We start from the raw sequence: 17,684 nt of genomic DNA, 5'->3' as shown, positions 1-17,684 counted from the left end.
ATTTTCATCAACACAGAAAAATGTAACATTTTATACGGACTTATCAACACTGCAAGTTTTGTGGAAAAAAAAAAAAAAGCTGTTTATTCAAAATATTTCAGCTAACTTCAACTGTCACTTTGTCTCGTGACATTCATTTCCTCTCTTTTCTTCTGCCTTTTTAGTGACAGTCCAATGAAACATCCACCTCTGAAAAACATGTAGCACATTACTGCCATACTGATACTTTAATAAAGTATTAAAGCAGCATCGCTTTTGTACACCGCTCTCATGGATGTCACTTGGCGTTCTCCCTGCGACAAATACATCTTGTATAAATTAAACAGTTTCCAGTCCATCAGCAACTATTAGTAAAATAATCATTCATTACAAAATTTACATCTTTGGGGGAAGAATAATGCAAAATAAACAGCACGTTTATCATTTTTGAAAGAAGCATCTCTGAATATTTAGCTCAAAATGACTTTTTTTTTTAAGACGAAAAAAAATTAAAGAGAATTATTATTCTCCCTAAACTTGCAAGAGTCTATGAAACAAAACTGCAGAAGAAAGAAGATCAGAAAATGCTAGGATCATCAAGAACCCCATGTAATTTAAAGACAACTTCAAGATAGCCCCCAATCAAACCAAATATGCAGCCAGCAGGGCAATTCTTTCAAGTATTCATCCACAGGTAGTAATTTAAAAAACAATCACAGTGGTGAATAAAAGCTGTTATGATCTATGAAGTACAGCAAGGTGCCATCCAGGAGAGTTGTTTTCAATCATCCCTATCTCTCAAAGTGCTTTCTGGAACAAACTTTAAAATGTTGTCCCTTCCAAAGTCACATTTGGAGGAACTGACAAAAATAATAATGAGATGTTTTGAGTACATATACTAGGACTAACTTTAAGATTACACTGCAAATAACATAGCCCTCACACAGGTACCTTTAATAAACCAATCACTAGATGTATATTACATTGTCCCCATCAAATTCTAAAATTCAAGGTACACGCTAACTGCTGGGTGTCAGAGATCTATTTCACTATTACATAGCGCAGAAAGAGTCTTCAAAGGAAGAAAGAAAGCTGATTTCTATATTTTTGCTCATGGGACTTATAGCAAGAACAAAATAAGATCTACAATATTTTGCGGATGCTGCTGAAGCAGGTAATGATTCTGTTAATGTCATTACACGGCAAAGCACCACCAGTAACCTCCCTCTCCCCTCATAATTCCCCCTCCAGTTCAGCACATTTTAGTATCCTTCTCTTGTAACTCCTTGGTCATCACTGAATTTTGCCATTAAAGGTATGGGTGTTTGGGATTAATGACTTCATGGGAGGAATGGTTCTAGGTGCTTTCCCTGAATTTAACTAGACAGGATCAACACATTACTTCTCTGAAACAAAGATTTTTTTCCAAAATATCACGTTTAGTTAATTTGATGATCTCCCCCAATAAAGCCACATTCTGCCCAGTCAATAATGCAAGAAAGGCAAGTTATAAAACCCTGAAATACTTGTTTTTACACTTACAGGTCTCTCTTCCACAGAATACAAATAGGGACAGGAAATAATGGGTTCAGGAGGTTCTAAAGAATTTATGTTATGTTATTTATTTAAAGGAAAAATACTTAACTCTTCTACATTTGTCATCAAGGCTTATTTTTCTTGCCAAAATTTTGCCTGGAAAAAAACAAAGTTTTGATGATTTTCACATATTCCGAGCAAATGGGCCAGCCAGGTCCTGAATGCAGATCAACAACCTCCCATAGCACAGCATTTTACATCACTGTAAGCAGTGCTAGCAAGTGAGGCCGAACAACACAACAAGCAAGCAACACGAACAAGACCCCAAAAGCCTAATGCGCATCACCATAATAATTTGCTTTGCTATGAGCAATTCACCTTCTAGACTGTAGTATCAGTAAATTAGCTAACACAGCAGTCTAACTAAGAGACATTCCTTAACGGACCTCAAACTTTAGTTCTCTGAAGTCTTTCTCTGAAAGAGGAGATAGAAAAACAAAGGGGGCCAAAAAAACAACAACAAAAAAACAGTAAAGAACATCTGAGGCTCAGAAACTTGAAGAAATCATGTTTAATGCCTAAGTTCCTGTTGTATTATGCCTTACTTAGTATAGTAGTGAACCACTGACTGTGTGAGCCTGACTAAAGAGCACGCAGTGTTTGTGTGTTTTGCTGCATCCCATAATTTCCCTAGTCATTTGAACAGTATTTCAGGAATGTCCCGCAGAGGTCTCAGATGATTATTCACATCCATAGCGTTCTCCCATTTTCCAGAATGATTGTAAATACTTTAACAGTTCGTTTCAAACACTGCAATACATGGGACATGACAGAAGGAAGGTCTTTGCTCCTTGTCAGACTACCCTGCATTGCATGCTCTTATGAACAATTATTTACTACTTGATGTCTCAAAAAGAAGTATTTTAAATATTTAATGCTTCCATTCCAAGTGATCCTTCTTCATGCTGTAACTCACTGAAGCACCACCTCAGCCTGCCACTTCTGTACAAAACAAAGCTGACAACTGCAAAAGAACGTGGGAAATAGGAAACACTTCAGCCAACCTCCTCCTGTACAGGAACATTAGGTACTGTAACACAGCGGTAGCTGGAGCTTCTCTCCAGGTCTGCATTCCAAGCTGTTATGTTAAAGGGAACGCTACTCCTTACTTCAGAGGGAAAAATTCAAGCCAGACCTTGGGAGGCTGCAGCATCCCAGCAGCATTCTGTTTTCCCTCTTTCACTCCAACGCTATGGACATTCCAATTCCAGTTTTGGCAGTTTATCGCTGCGCTCTCTGGAATTTAGTACTGAATAGTTTCATGCCTTAAACTCCTATCATAGCTTATTTTGCAAATCTCTCTTGGAGAGAAGGCCACAGCAGTCCAAATGAGAATTGCTCACCACTCTGCAGTTGTGTCCAAACTGAAGAAAACAAAACAAAACAGAGAGGAGGGGGAAGCAAATGCAAATCTCTGCACCTTGTACTAAATGTCTCAAGCAACAACAATAAAAAACAAAACAAAATACCATTTGGGTCAGATCCTGCAGACAGTAACACTCTCCATTACAGGAAACATGAGAAAAATTAATCAATGACAAAAAAAATAAAATATATATGTAATGTTTGCAAGGTCATACTTGAAAATTTATCATAAATGGCATAATGTGTTAAGATGACCACTGATAGGAAGAGCTAAAAAGGACTTGATTTTTTTCCCTTTGTTAACGTGAATACACATTATATAGGTCTTGAGAATATGAGGTCAGATTGGATGGAACTGAGTGGGCTTTGGCATGCCCAGCTATACATCCCCCAAGAGTGCACAAAAAGCATAATTAAGCCCCATACATAATTAAGCCCTCTCAAGGCAGAGCTATGACCTAACTTTTTTTTTTTTTTTTTTTCCAAAGTTACAACAACAAGCAACAAATTAGGAAGGGAAGCTACTCCCATCCAGCCATCACATCCTAAAGAAATAGGCTACTAAGCTCCTAAGCTTCTGAAAGCTCACAAGTATCTCATAGGATGTTTGACATACCTCTTAAAAAATAATAATAAAAAAAATATATATATATTTGATATTGCATTAGTCAGCGTTTCACCAAGGAAGCACAAATACAAAACAGTAATACCTGAAACTAGACATTCACTGTTAACTAAAGGCAGCCAGAACATTATAAAATTGAACTCAAACTCCAATTAACAACACATATTTGACAAGAGAAGTAGAAGTGCACCTGAGTGACAGACTACATAGGAAAAATAGACATCATTTAGTTCATGAAGAAGGTTTATATCATGTGCATGTCAGACAAAAATGCAGAAGACAACATAGTTGAAAGGAGCTTTATAAGCAATTGTAACCACGGAGTACATCAGAGGAGCAAAGTGCATTACATTCTATGACATGTCCCACTTACCCACTGCCCTCCCAAAACAAACAAAACCAAAACATTTCCTCCCTTGTTTGGCTCACAACTACTCCAGCCTTACTGCACTACAAACCCTGCTCCCTGCATGTGGTCCCCACTGGGTCTTCGTGGAGCAGAAGGCAAAATCTCTGCTCAGGCTCCACACCGATAAGGCTACAGCGAGGACAGCAGCACCCACCTGGAGGTCTTATGCAGCCAGACTGGCTCCTGAAGGTGAATCAAATCACAGGACAGGAACTGTAACCATTTGCTCAATAACTGCATTTTACAAAGTAGTTTTAAAATCAGGATTACTTCTTTTGCTGATGCACAGTAACTGTTTATTAACCAGCTGAAGCTTTGCACGTGGTTACTTCTAACAGGAATTAGCTTTCACAGAGACATTTTGTTAACATAGGTGAAAAGGCAGAAAGTTTTAAGTCTACCTAAATGTTTTCAGCTTAATCAAGTAAATGCAAATTAAGAATGAAAGGACAAGACTTTGAGTAAGAGTAATTACTCTTCTTTGGTCAGATTATTAGGCCATGAGACAGATGCTTCTGGACAAGACCACAGTTTAACAGCTGACAACATTAAACAAAGGAAAAATCCCACCCCGTTGTTTCCTCATTAAGAGGAAATAAATTTCTTTCCCTGACAATGTTTCTGCAATCTACCACAGGCAGCAAGAGAGGTTACAAAGCCTGCATTTTCAGCTAAAGTGGGCCATGCCTCCTCCTCCAGAACCACTACAGAAACATCCAGAGCATCCTCCAACGTGTGATCAAAACAGACACTCTGCCATGGCAAAGGGTACCTGTGCTGTAGGCAAATCCCCTTCCTTGACAAGATGCTACCAGGACATACACCTGCCACGTAGCTAAAAGACAGGCACTGTTCATCATACAAGGGCCATGCAGCACCATGGGCTTGTGCTCAATCTGCAAAACACCAGAAGTTCACCTGCCATCTGCCTGGCGATACCTGCAGCCTTGTCACACATTCTCAGCTACACGAGGCAAGCTCTGAAGAGCGAAGGGCACGGCACTGAATCAGAGCAATAATTCTTCACCAGCCAGATCCGCAGGCCATAAGATAGATAAGCTTATCTGGGCAAGACTACAGTTTCGCACTTGAATGTACTTTAAAAAGAAACAATAGGTGTGTAAAGTACTCTTCATCATTAACAGCATGAGAAAGTTGCTAGCACAAATAGAACGTCCTGGAAGGATTTAGCTGAAAATACAGATCCTTCTGGATCTTTTTCCCTATACTGAAAGTAAAAGCAAGACTGGTATTTCTAGACATTGAAATCCTGATTATAAGAACAAACAGTTTATTATGGAAAGCATTCCAGTATAGCTTTTTTATTTTTTCAAATACAGACTGAAGTTTGATTTAATGAGTTGAGAAAAATAGTACAGATACACCAAAATATGTCCAACCTGCAGTATTTTATAGCAAGAATCAAGAACAGACAGACTTTGTTTGCTGTCCCAAGACAATACATGTCTTTACATATCCAAACAGTTACTTTGAATACAATATGCATTCAGAGTTGATGAGATAAAGTTGCCTTTCTTCAAGTACAAACAGTATTCAAGTTCAAAGGATAGCATCTGATCTTGTTCTATGAGATGCAAATGATTGTTTCAGTTGACAGAATACATTCATATCACTGACATACTGCCTTGGCCCAGAAGTCGTAAACAATTTAAAAAAATTCCAAAAGGAAATTAGCCTTAAAAATGTACATTTTAAGAAAATAAGATAAAAAGAAACCAACTTCTCATTGTCTTTTTAAAAACACAAGAGTCAGAGACAGACTTCACTGGGTAGGAACTGCAGCATTACCAGTGGTTTTAATCAGAAAACACCACTGAGAAGAGTATTCAGCAAAGCTCTAAATGTGCTATTTCAAAACAGAATAGAACAAAAATCCCACATCCACAAAGCAAAACCATATAAACTACTCAAGTAACAGAAGGGAGAAGATAACTTCTACATCACTCTCCTTTCCAGCCACTGGCTGCTCCTTCCAAATGAGGGGCAAGTCAATTTGTCCATACAGACAAACAGCTCCAGTATGCTTCACCCAATAAAACACTCAAAAGCTTTGAGTTACATTGTCATTTTGCTTGCCTAATTTTACTGCAAGCCAATGTCTGCAGGGTGTGATACTTCGCAGCAGAGCTTATAACGTGTTGTATGAAAAATGAGAAAAAATACTCCAAAATCAAAGAATTTCTCATTTGCTTCATAGACAATGGAAATCAGCCATCCCCTCTTGCTCCCAGCTCTGGACTTGTCTCCTCCCTCTCAGCAGCACTGGTATACATTCAATGACCCAAACCAATTCTGCTGGAAAATAATCCTATAAAACAAGGGGTCTTGTTTGAGCCAAATCGCCTCCTGGTAATTATTGTTTGCCTCCTAGGTCACTACTCGGTGGCAGGAGAGGGATGGGTAAACAGGACCGTGACAATCCAGACAGAGGGATGCATTACCCCTCTACAAACCTCTTCCACTTGCCTGCAGGTTGTGGTAATAAGAATTTATATGTCCCAGTGTAATAGTTTGGGAATCTCAGCATTGTTTTTATTTGTATCTTTCTGAAAATGTGTCACCATGTAAATATTGCCATATGCTGGTCCATTTTCAACATCTTCCATTTTTTCCATTAGTATTCTTCTGATTTCTAGTCATCTGAGTGACACAAAAATTATAAAAACTCAAATACGTGTAACATTTTTTAGACTAAAAAGAATGCCAACAACAACAACAACATATTTCACAAAATTCAACTTGTCTATCCATTATAAACATTAGTAAGTGAAAGCAGGGAATCCTCTTAGCTTATTCTTCCTAATAATCTTAATAACATGTCTAAGCATTGAATTTTAACCAAAGAGTTGAACAGAAGTTATTTAGCTGGAATTAAGACAAGAACTAACAAAAACTGTACAAATCCTTAAAGTTGTAAATAACTTGTCCTATTTGATCTCTATTGACAATCCTCCATACAATGAAAACTTCTTTCTCAGCCATTACTTCAAAGTAAAACCAGTTTCCTTTTCCTGAAAGTATCAGGTAATTCCGAAGGGTTCCTTTTTTTAGTTGTAGTAGGAAAACATCTCTAGCAAAGAGCTCTGCTCCATTTGAGAAGAGGTGTATTTTCCTTCTTGCATACAATTTCTCATTGAGCATAGCTTACATTGCGCGTGAGAACTACAGCAATGCTATCCTGCAAGTCAAGATAGGTTTTAATCAACATAGCTCCAGTAGGTAAGCACTACAGACACAGGTCTGGATAAACCACAGTCTAGACCACTTGCCCCATTTTACGTAACAGGTCACAGTCCTTGGCTTTAGCAGTGGTACTTACTTTGCACACATAAGCAAATAGCCTGCATTTCCTGACTTGTTAACTTTACATGCTCCAAGATGAAAGATACAGAGCAGCCCTATCACTCCCAGAGAAATAAAGAATAAAAGCGTTATCTGAGATTTACGCAGCCATTTTCACTAATGCTAAAACCAACAACACATATCCTCAAGCAAATGACAGACTGGTTAAAAAACCCACAGACACAATCACTATGTATTTTAACACTGTCTGATGCTATCACAGCTATATTAGCGCTGTAATACTGGAATGCTACTTTACACTGGATAAACAAATGAAGGTGTCAGAAGTTCAGACACGGCTAGTCTCTCATTGCGAGTTCAGTACTTGCATCGCAGGTTTTATTTTGAATAAATATGCAATTAAATAAAAGCAGTTCCCAACCTGTCACTGAAACCAGAATAAGATACCAGACAGTTTCACAGGGAATATGCACATTCCTGAACAGACAAGCAGACACGAACAAATTATGAATTACGTGGAGTGAGGATAAAGAACAAACAGTAAATGATGCTACAGGCTGAAACAAGGCAGGAAAAGATACTGGGAAACACAGCTGGGAAAAAAAAAAGTAATAGTTCTATCTCACTACACATTTATTGCAAGTTGTACACTTCAGTGTGTCATCAAATGGTCCTCTGCTGATTTTCCAGAACAGACAGGTGACTATTTCATATTAAGATTATTATTTCCTAAGGTATGGTGAGGCAATCACTCAACAGCTCAATGCCACCAAAAAGCGAAGGCCTCACACTATCCTCCACTGCTAGCAACAAGGGAGAAGCAAGGGAAAATAAAAGGGAATGGGAAAGTGAATATTTCAGGGACAGTTTGCCATTAAATTCATTCTTTGCAATCAGGACCCTGAAGAAAGGATTTATCAGGTCATTTCTCCAGTTGTACCTTAAACCTGCAATGTGAAAATTTGCACTTAAAAGAGAATTAAGAACCATCCCTTTCAAAATGTAATGACTAACGCTTCAATTTAACATCATAATTCTTCAAAGGACAGGTGAATCATTCTCCTATTTTTGTCCCAATTTTGTGGGCACCACCACCACTACAGCTCCTGGGGCAGGGGGGAGATGTGTCAGAAGTTGTTCCTTACCTACAGTCACCAGCGTCCCACAGAACTGTGTCTGCCTAGCACCTCTGACACAGAACACCTCAGAAAGTGTTATTCTACTTATTGTCCCAACACAGCTTATGTCTGTACAAAAAGAACTGATCCAAACATATTCTTCAATCTCTAATGGTACATGCCATCATGCTATTCCCTTTCCCACTTCCTCCCTATTTCTGATGCTACCCTTAACTTCTATCAACACAGTAAGGTAGAAGTATGGCACAGTATATGCCCCATTCCTCTAACTTTCCACCTGAAATGGCTTTAAGTCTCCTACCAAGCACTCCTGAGCCATTGTAGTGTCCAGGAAGGAGACAAGATGACAGCCCTCCTGCTCAAGTAGCTTCAGCCTTTTCTTTCTTTTCTTCTCAGGGATTCTGATGTTCACAGGACAAGAGAAAGCAAGTTCCAGTAAAAAAAGAAACAACGTGCCCTTCTTTTCTGAGGGAAAAAGGCATGCAAAGTTTAACTGTCACCAACTAATAAAGTGCTAATTCGGACAGACAAATCTCACACAAGTTACAGAAATCCATGGTAGAAGTTGTAGTGCCTTCAACTCCCCAAAAGATGAAAGCACCAATGGAAACCGCATTACCTTCTTATGTCAGCACTATGAAAATTCTTCCACAACTTCTGAGTAGAGAAGCTCTCTGGTTTCTGCATATCCTATGTTTCTCAAGCACTTGTTGTTTATGTAGTTATGCCTAAAATTCATTTTAGGCAAGCTATTAATAAAGAATATATATATATAAAGTCAGTGATGCTGAGTAGTGGAGCACGGACCATTTATTATGCAGAAACCAGGAGACAAGAAGCCCTGCATTCCTGATGAGAAACACAAACATCATCCAACTGCTGAAGATTTGAGGTTACTGAGATTCCTGTCTCCTATTCTGTTTCTCCTTGGTGCTCTACTCTGTTGGTTCCACGTAGGACTGTAAGAAATATGAGGCCCACTTAAAATGTGTCACATGATGGAAAAAAATGTAGTTTTCCTTTCTAAATTTCTGTCTCAACTGCAAGGCCTTCTTAATTGCCTATCAGAAAACAAACAAAAGGAAACAATGAAAAAACAAAGAAACAAAACAAAACAAAAAAAAAAACACATTATTTTAGCATCCTAGAAACTTGCAAGAGTTTCAAGGGAACTTCAAAGAGAGTATAAATTCCTCTAGCCCTTTCACACCTTTTCCTCTGGCTCACTTTCTCCAGTCCATAGCTGTCTTTTCCTAAATTTATCAAGTAGCAGCATGATACAATTGATATTTTTGGCTATTTCCCTTTCTACAATAAATCTTTTTCAGAGGAACTGATAAGATCAGTGAGATCTCAGTTTGCTATAGCTTGGAGGAGTCAGAAGAAATAACACCCATATATTTAGCCAGTGAAAATGTTACTACAACTCCCATGTTCTTGCCATTACATCTTCTCCTCCTCACACTTCCATCTCAGAGTGCCCTCTCACTTGGGTCACCAGTCTTCAGAACAAACGAATATGATAACCTAAGTGTTCGGAGAGAGAAATCACTGTTGAACAGCACAAAAGAAAACAAAAGAATCTAAAGAACAGAGCAATTCAAATAACTTTCACAGTACTCCCTGAAATATACAAGCCAAGTCACTCTTGCCCTTGCTAGTGTGAGCTTCTCTAATGTCAATGGGTTTACTCAGATAAATGAAGTGGGCAAAACTGAGAACTAAGCCACAAGCATGAAGCTGATGTGAGATTTTCTTCACAGCTGTACACAAAGTTATCATTATTGTCAACAAACCTGCACCACATACGCAGTAACAGTTACATGTACTATCAGAACATCTAGAAAAGTAAGTGAAACAAGTACTGGCACATTTAGGAAACAAACAAACCCCACAAAATTTTCCAAGAAGCCTAGGAATATGGTATTTTCAACTGTCAGGTTATTTCTAGACATGAATATTTTATACCAGTAACAAGGACTCCTAGTTGTGCCCAAACACACCCGATGACCCACAGACATACGGGCTGTCGTCTCACAGTGCTTGTCTCCACTATTTGCATCTTCTCAATCAAAGAGGTTAAAAAATTATTTTAAAATTTCAAGTGTCACTTTTCTATGTAAAAATATCCAGAGAATGCCGTACAATAAAAGCAGAAGAAAAATGGCCCATAAAAACATACATATTCCACACTTGCTTTACCAGCGAAAGATTTTAGGAGCCTGTGTACTGTAATATTCCACAAGTACATTATGAAAACTTTATGAAAAACTCCATCAGAAAAAAAAAAAAAAGTTGAAAACAAAATCTGCAAGTATCATCAAATGAAGTAATGTGTTTCTAGTCTTCCTGTAGAATCCATAGTCTTCATTTCGACGATTTCAGGTACGTTAGACACAGCATAAATCCAGATTTTACTGCAATAACAAACTTGGAAGATCACTTTCCAGTTTTTCTGACAGGAAGCCCTCATTTTGTCCTACATGGTTTCAGAATATACATTCTCTAAATACCTGGAAAATACAATGCAATCTCAAACAAAGTCATCACGAGACTTTCAAACGCTTTTCCAAACCAGGTCACGAATACAAACAGATTGTAAATACAGATATTGTAAATACAAGCAGTGTAAACTGCAGATTAAATGGGCTTGTCAGGCTCCTGTGCAGGCAATTCAGCTTCACAGTTGAGCCATGTATACTAAATTGTAGATTTGCTCAAGCACTGAGCACAAAATCTCTCTTTCTGTTTGTTTTGCATGACTGACAAGGGTTAACAATTATTTCCAAACACCACACTTTCTGAACAAGGTCTTTTACTTCCTTAGTTCTCATTACAGGCTATCAGGTCTCAGGACTTGATTTCCCTTTCGCCTGTAATCAACGTATTGATGAAACAATATTTATCCTATACCTGTAAGATGGCAAACAGACAATTGTTACTCACTGAGCTGCCCAGTCTGTTAAGTGAAGACTCAAGTGTTACCACCAAATATTACCAATAAATACCCTTGAACTCTTGAAGGCTACAGAATGTGGAAAAAGTAAATAAACTGATTTGAGGCAGTATTATAATGAGTAGACTCAAATTTTCTTTTTGCTTTACCTCAGTTACACCACCTTTTAATCTGCTTCACAAACACAGAAGTCTAAAAACAAAACTTTAAATATGTTATTTCTAGAAACAGTAAAAACAGGACTTATTGTCTGCAGTGAAAAAATAAACTCAGTGACCCCAAAAGGCCTGTTTATTACAGGTGTACTGAAACCCACTGTCCTGTATACTTTACCAGCTCACTAATATTTACAAGGTATTTAAATTCCTTTACACTTTAAAACACGTTAAGCATTATATTTGCCATTACTGGAATTTGCTGTTATACCGAGTACAACAAGCAGCAGGCCTGACACAGCAGAGGATGCTTGTCAAAGCCTCCCTTTGCAGCTCACGGGCCGCAAACTTTGTCACAAGGGCCTTTTCTAATTCCACCAGCGAAATACAAAGCCGGGCCTTCATTTATAATTCAGCACAGCTTGTTCCATAAATTGATAATGCCTTTTAGAAGGTTTTGATAACTGGCACACACTCTTGTATTTTGTACGTAGTTATACGTATAGGTTATGTGTGATAGGGAATACACGTGATTTCGTCATACAGGCAAAGTTTGGGTGTTTAATAACTTTTCGGGACCGCTTTGGCCACAGTGCATGGGTTTACCACAGGTACGGGGGGCGCCCAGCCTCACCCTGTTAGCAGGCAGCCACTTGTGGAGCCTGAAGCCCCCCCGTAGAGGCAGGAGCCAGCCCCAGCCGAAAGCCCTGCCCCACTGGCTCATGTGCTCGCAGCGTGCAGGCTGCCCGCCCGGCTCACGCCGCGTTTTAGGGCAGCTTTTGCCGATTTTAGCGCTGAGAGCAGCCAAGGGGGGCTGAGAGGAACGAGCCTTGCCGAGGCCTAGCGGACACACGAGGCCTCGGGCAGCCCGGGCCCCCCCCCGGGAGCAGCGGAGACCTCCTCGGGCGGGACAGAACCGGGACCAGGGACGGCACCGGGGACGGGACCGGGACCGGGACACCGGAGGGGGCAGCGCCCGGGGGGCGGCCCCACAGCCGCCGCCGCGCAGGGGGCGGCGGGGGAAGGAAGGATGGCGACCGGGCAGCGCCTCGGGCTGGGGAGGGAGCCGCCAAGTTTTGTACCTGTCGGGAAGCCCGGCTGCTTTCAGCGCCCAGGGCCACCTTTTGTCCCCGGGCCCCCGCCACCCAGGCATCCAGGCAGAGTTTCCCCAAACTCCAGCGACCCCGCTTGCCTCCGGAAAGAGTTGTGCTGTGCCCCGTCCCCCCCCGTGTCCCCCCCCCCCCCGGTCCATAAAAGCCTGACACCAAGTCACCGAGGGGCTCGCACACAGCGTGCCGATGGGGAGGAGGAGGAGGAGGAGGAGGAAGGCACAGGGGGGTGCTCCCAGCCCCTGCCCCCCGGCCTCGCACCCACCTGTCCCTGGGGTCGATCCAGCTGGTCTGCTTGGTGTTGTGGTCAATGTAGAAGACTTTGCCGTCGTAATCCCTCGCCTCCTCCCAGCCATCGGGTAAGGGGAGCTGCCCATTCCCCGCTTTCCTAGGCATGGTCGGCGGGCGGGGGTAGCTGCTCCATAGGGACGGAAAGAAAGAAGGGAAGCGGGAAAAGCCCCCGCCCGGGCCGGGGAGGCCGGGGGACGCGCTGGGGGGAGCCCGGCGAAGCCTGGGGGGCCGCCGGCTCTCAGTCCACCATGTCGGGGCGGGCGGCAGCCCGGGTCAGGCTTCCCGGCGGAGCCCAGCTGCCGTCTGGGCGCGGGTGCGGGGAGCCCGGCTGAGCCCCGGGCGGCCGCGGCCGCCGCTCATTAGCATGAGATTAGCATCCCGCTCATCTGCATGCACATTCCTCCCGCCGCATTCCTCGCGGTTAACCCTGACGGCGCTGCCCGCCGACACCGCGCCGGGCCCCGAGCGGGGCGGGACGAGGAGCGAGGCAGGAAAATGCCCGGCGTGGGGAAGGGGCAGGGGCAGGGGACGGGCGAGGCGGAGAGGGAGGCCCCGCGGCTCCCCCGCGGGCCGGCTTCCCGCACCGCTCCGCCGCCCCGAGCCCTCTGCCCCCCGGCTGCCCCAAGCCCTTTGTCTGAGGGCCGGGGGCCGGCCCCGCGTCTGGGGCTGGCCCCGGGGGCTGTCCCGGCCCCTCAGGGCACGTCTGGGGGCAGCCTCGCCCGTACCTCGCTGCCCCGGGTCGTGGCCGCCCCCACGGAGCTCCCCTCGGCCTCCCGTCGGGGCTGGCGAGAGGTATTTGCGCCTCACGAGCTGGGCTTCGCAGCCCTGGGGGGGCGTTCAGGTGGGCTCGCTCTGAGCCGTGCCAAGGCTCAAGGGTTGGGGAGAGGACGCTGAGGTTTAAAATACCTAAGGTTTTCTTTTTCACTTCAGTTTTCAACTTTTCTCCTCTAATCCAAACTTTTCTTTCTTTCTTTTTAAACAGAAACACCAGCAGAGAATGTCTATGTACTGTGTGCACAGAGCCATCCCGGCCTGCAAAGCAGCCGCCTATGTTGCATTAAGTATAGAAAGCAGGTGTGAGTTACTCTACGTTTATCTCATGTTTGCCACAGGAGAAGAGCATGTGAGGCTAGTTACCATGGCTCGGCTGATAGAAGGTAACTTAATGAGCTCTATTCATTTGCATGTATATCTGATTCCTGAGATTTGGTACCACAAGTGGAGCACCAGTGGTAGACTATGGCTGTAGTTTAGTGTCTGGAACTCCTAGGAAACCCAACTTTTTTTTCTATTTTCCAGAATATGTTGTCTCTTTCCACCTAGCTGTTACTGGATTAAACAAAATTTTCCTGGGAGAGAGGGGTCTGGAATCCAGATCTGTCTTCTCGTTTCCTTCTTTCTTAAATCTGCTTGCCTACTCTATTATAGCTCCATTTAGCACTCAGCTTTATGAATTATTCTTCTGATACAAATTACACTTATTAAGAACCGGACTTGTCCGCTGCCTAACAGGGTTTTGGATTCCACTTCAGTGGCCAGATACCTAACCATTAGGCATTGCAGGAACTAATTTGCAAGCATCTAACTCCCATTGTTGGTTCTGCTCCCAAATAGAAAAAAAAAAAATACCATTAAGATATGACTTTAATTTAGCTAATTACCAATCTGGTTAAGACCTATGTAATTTTAGTCACTCTAATTATTTTATTCTGTAATACTAGTCTGCTTTCCTATCTCTGCAAATGGTTTTTATGCTTCCCAAAAAACACGTGTTTGTTAAGCTCCAGACTATCTTAAAGTTTTTATTTTCACGTCTGCTGAATTAAGGTGATGTGCAATGAAAGTACATACTCAATATAAGGCCCTGGTGATTAACAGTGGAGAAAAACTGAGCTGTCCTAACCTCTGGATCTCTGTCAGAGTTCAGCTACAGAAAGTAACAGGATCATTGCCTATTAAAGTAACAGACTCATTCATTTTCATTGAGAGTATTAAGTTTCAGTCAGCTGATTGGTTCATAAAGTCCAGTCTTTTTTTCCATCAGTGTAAAGAAGCACTTTTACTATCCATTGACATTTGTGTCTCTTCCAATAGTCTAATTTTATAAACTTGCTTTTAGGTGACATCCTGCAGTGAGAAAGTACATGTAGCAATTATGGGACAGGATAAGCTGGATTTCTTTTTCCATTTTAAAGTTTAGTTTGCTTTATCAATGAGGTTTCTTGTTATGTAAGCTGAAAAAAGCTACAGAGGATATTCTTTTCTCTGAACCTAGCTGCCAGTTACTTATCTTTGGCATTAATAAGAGGCTTTTATAATGGTACAGCATTTTTCATTCTGAAAAAGGAGGCCTGTTATACAGCAACATTCCTGTATTCCTACCCTCTAAACAATCCACACAAAAAAAAGCACATGCAGTTAGAAAATTTGTAGTATCAAGCCAAAACTGAACTGTCATTTCCCCCAAAGTTAATTATGACATCTGAAGTAGTAACTAATCCCTATTCTATGTCACCACCACAGCAGTCCAAACCACATCTGTTTTTTTATTGGTCAGATGAGATCCACATGGTTGTTGAGCTGATTTCTAACTGTCCTTGAAGTAAAACCTCTCATCAGAAAACATCAACACTTTCATTTGTACAAACAGGTAGAAATGGTACTTCTTAATTTTTATGAATAAATGTATTAAGACCACTGCATACTTGTCTACTCTTGTGGGTGCATATACAGATGTGCTTACACTTAAATGCAAACTATTACGTGGTGAGTGTTAGGCTTTCTCTGTCCCCCTCCACTTTCTGTTGTTTGAGTACTTCATCATATTTGCAGTCAAGAGTCCACAGTCCAGAATACCAATTTAGAATTACTTAGAAATTACAATAGTTGAAGTCATACTGACAAAAAGTAGGTAATATTTGTGTAAATAAATGCCAGACCTTTATTGTTACCATAACATTTAGAAGAACATTTAGCTTTTTAAATGTCTGCTTTTGTTGTAGGTAACAGATACTAACTATCATCCTGTTTCCTGCTATTTTTTTTGCAATTTGAACTGGCGGAAAATAGTTTCTTCCACTATCCTTCGATATTCTTTCTTATATTTAATATAAGAAGGTAGAAGAAAGTTCATAATGACCCTTTTTAGCCTAAAATATGTTATAAATTTTAACTAAAAGTAGTTTTGCAAGTATACCTCCTACATCTCAACTGATAACCTTCCTAGCATGTTGTGCTGACATTGTCAGCTGACAGCATACCACAGATTGTTTGGCTTAATTGCATAAGACAGAATAGTTCAGAAGATGTAAGCATGCTTTATTCAAAACAGAAGGGTGCATATGTAGGAGTTGTCTGAAAGCACGGAGTAATGTAGCTTTGGCATGACTTAAGTATTTATTTGTAAATATGATTAATAACAAGATAGGCTCAATGAAAAGGCGCTAATTGTTCCCTGTTTTGCTTTGTGCATGCATGTTGAACTTCTTCAGACCTGTTAACATTAGAAGTAGTACATAGTTAAGGGACTGAGTTAAAGGGAATTAGATTTGTAACCATTTTGTGTCCTTTCTACTTCACTCTTGTCAGCTAGAAGGAGAAAAAATGAAAGCTTGGAACACAAGAACAGAGGTTGCTGAACCCAGAAAGGGGTAAATAGTTGTGCCCCTGTCATGTAACAAGAAGCATTCCCTACTCCAGACTGTACTAGCGTAGTTAATCTGCTGTTCCCTGCTTACTTCTTGATTCATGGTAAAGCTGTTTCTGGGACTAACTGTGACTATAAAAAAAAAAAAGGCATGTTAGTACCCTATCTCTCTATAACAAAAGACTCCCTTAACTTGATGATTCTCCAAACTGATGTCCCTGAAGAAATTTACAGCTGTTACAGCCCTAACTCATACTATCCATAAATGGCTCTGAATCAAGAGCCACAGCTGTCTCCCTGAAAATCTACATAGTTCAGTCTCTGCTGCTTTCAAACAGAATTTGAATGCAGGATGAATTATGAAATATGCTGACAGAATTAATCTCTGGAAACATATGACAAAAATGTTTGAATATATATGTATTAGTTATGTTGCTATTTTTTTAGATACTTAAACACTGTACAAACCAATTTGGACAGCCAATCTGACTTCCTTGACATATAGCTATTGTAAAATTGTAAAAAAAAAAAAAAAAAAAAGTCAATATTTTCAGCATTATAAATACTGACTTATTTTTTTATAAGCACAGTGATTTTTATCTAAGATGGCTACATCTTCAAAAACAAAACAAAAACTACCACCAAAAACAAACAACCAAAAAAAAGGAAAGAAAAAACCCCAATAACTAAGACTCCTTTGTGCCAGAAGATTTTTATTTTTAATAATGGTTTTAAAAGTCCTGTAAAGCAAAACAGTGTACATGGTGGAGGGAGGACAGGCGGAGGAGTGCTACTTTTACTATTGTCAGCTTCTTATGCATGGATACGGCTGAGAGTAAAAGATCTTTGAATAATATTGTTTCTAGTTGAACTTATGATGAAACTGCAGAAGCAGTGGAGCCAGTGAACAGCTTTGATAATGCTTATGCTCATTCAGTTTTTCTCTTTACTCCAAAGCTTTCTCTTTCCCCTGATTTTCAATTGGACCACTTGCTGCTAAAATAGGATGTCCTACAAAGACTTTCCAGAATATTACTGAAAAAGCCCATACAGGGTTCTTCAAATGAATATATACATATGTATATATGTT

The 17,684-nt window shown here is 40.9% G+C and overlaps 1 protein-coding gene and 1 long non-coding RNA gene across 7 annotated transcripts in view; one reads left to right on the top strand and one right to left on the bottom strand.

Moving 5' to 3' along the window:
• The window catches only part of WWC2 (WW and C2 domain containing 2), a 100,246-nt gene extending 86,519 nt beyond the window's left edge, over nucleotides 1-13,727 (bottom strand). For 3 of the 5 annotated variants that reach the window (XR_011096282.1, XM_068681299.1, XM_068681300.1), the window contains exon 1: nucleotides 12,631-12,716. Coding sequence is in view for 4 of the 5 variants with exons in the window: in XM_068681299.1 (XP_068537400.1) it covers nucleotides 12,631-12,701 (71 nt within the window). In the remaining variant the exon portion in view is untranslated. Of the gene's footprint in view, nucleotides 1-12,630; nucleotides 12,717-12,922 lie in introns of those variants that run through there. The other 2 variants (XM_068681301.1, XM_068681302.1) reach the window with 2 other exon arrangements.
• LOC137856212 (uncharacterized) overlaps nucleotides 12,871-17,684 on the top strand; it is a 128,359-nt gene continuing 123,545 nt past the window's right edge. For both annotated transcript variants that reach the window (XR_011096283.1, XR_011096284.1), the window contains exons 1-2: nucleotides 12,871-13,016; nucleotides 13,931-14,105. This is a non-coding gene — a long non-coding RNA (uncharacterized lncRNA). The remainder of the gene's footprint in view (nucleotides 13,017-13,930; nucleotides 14,106-17,684) is intronic.

The sequence above is a fragment of the Anas acuta genome, chromosome 4, assembly GCF_963932015.1.
Source record: "Anas acuta chromosome 4, bAnaAcu1.1, whole genome shotgun sequence".
NCBI lineage: Eukaryota > Metazoa > Chordata > Aves > Anseriformes > Anatidae > Anas > Anas acuta.
The sequence above is the reverse complement of the archived record's forward strand: the minus strand, read 5'-3'. Positions and strand labels throughout refer to the sequence as shown.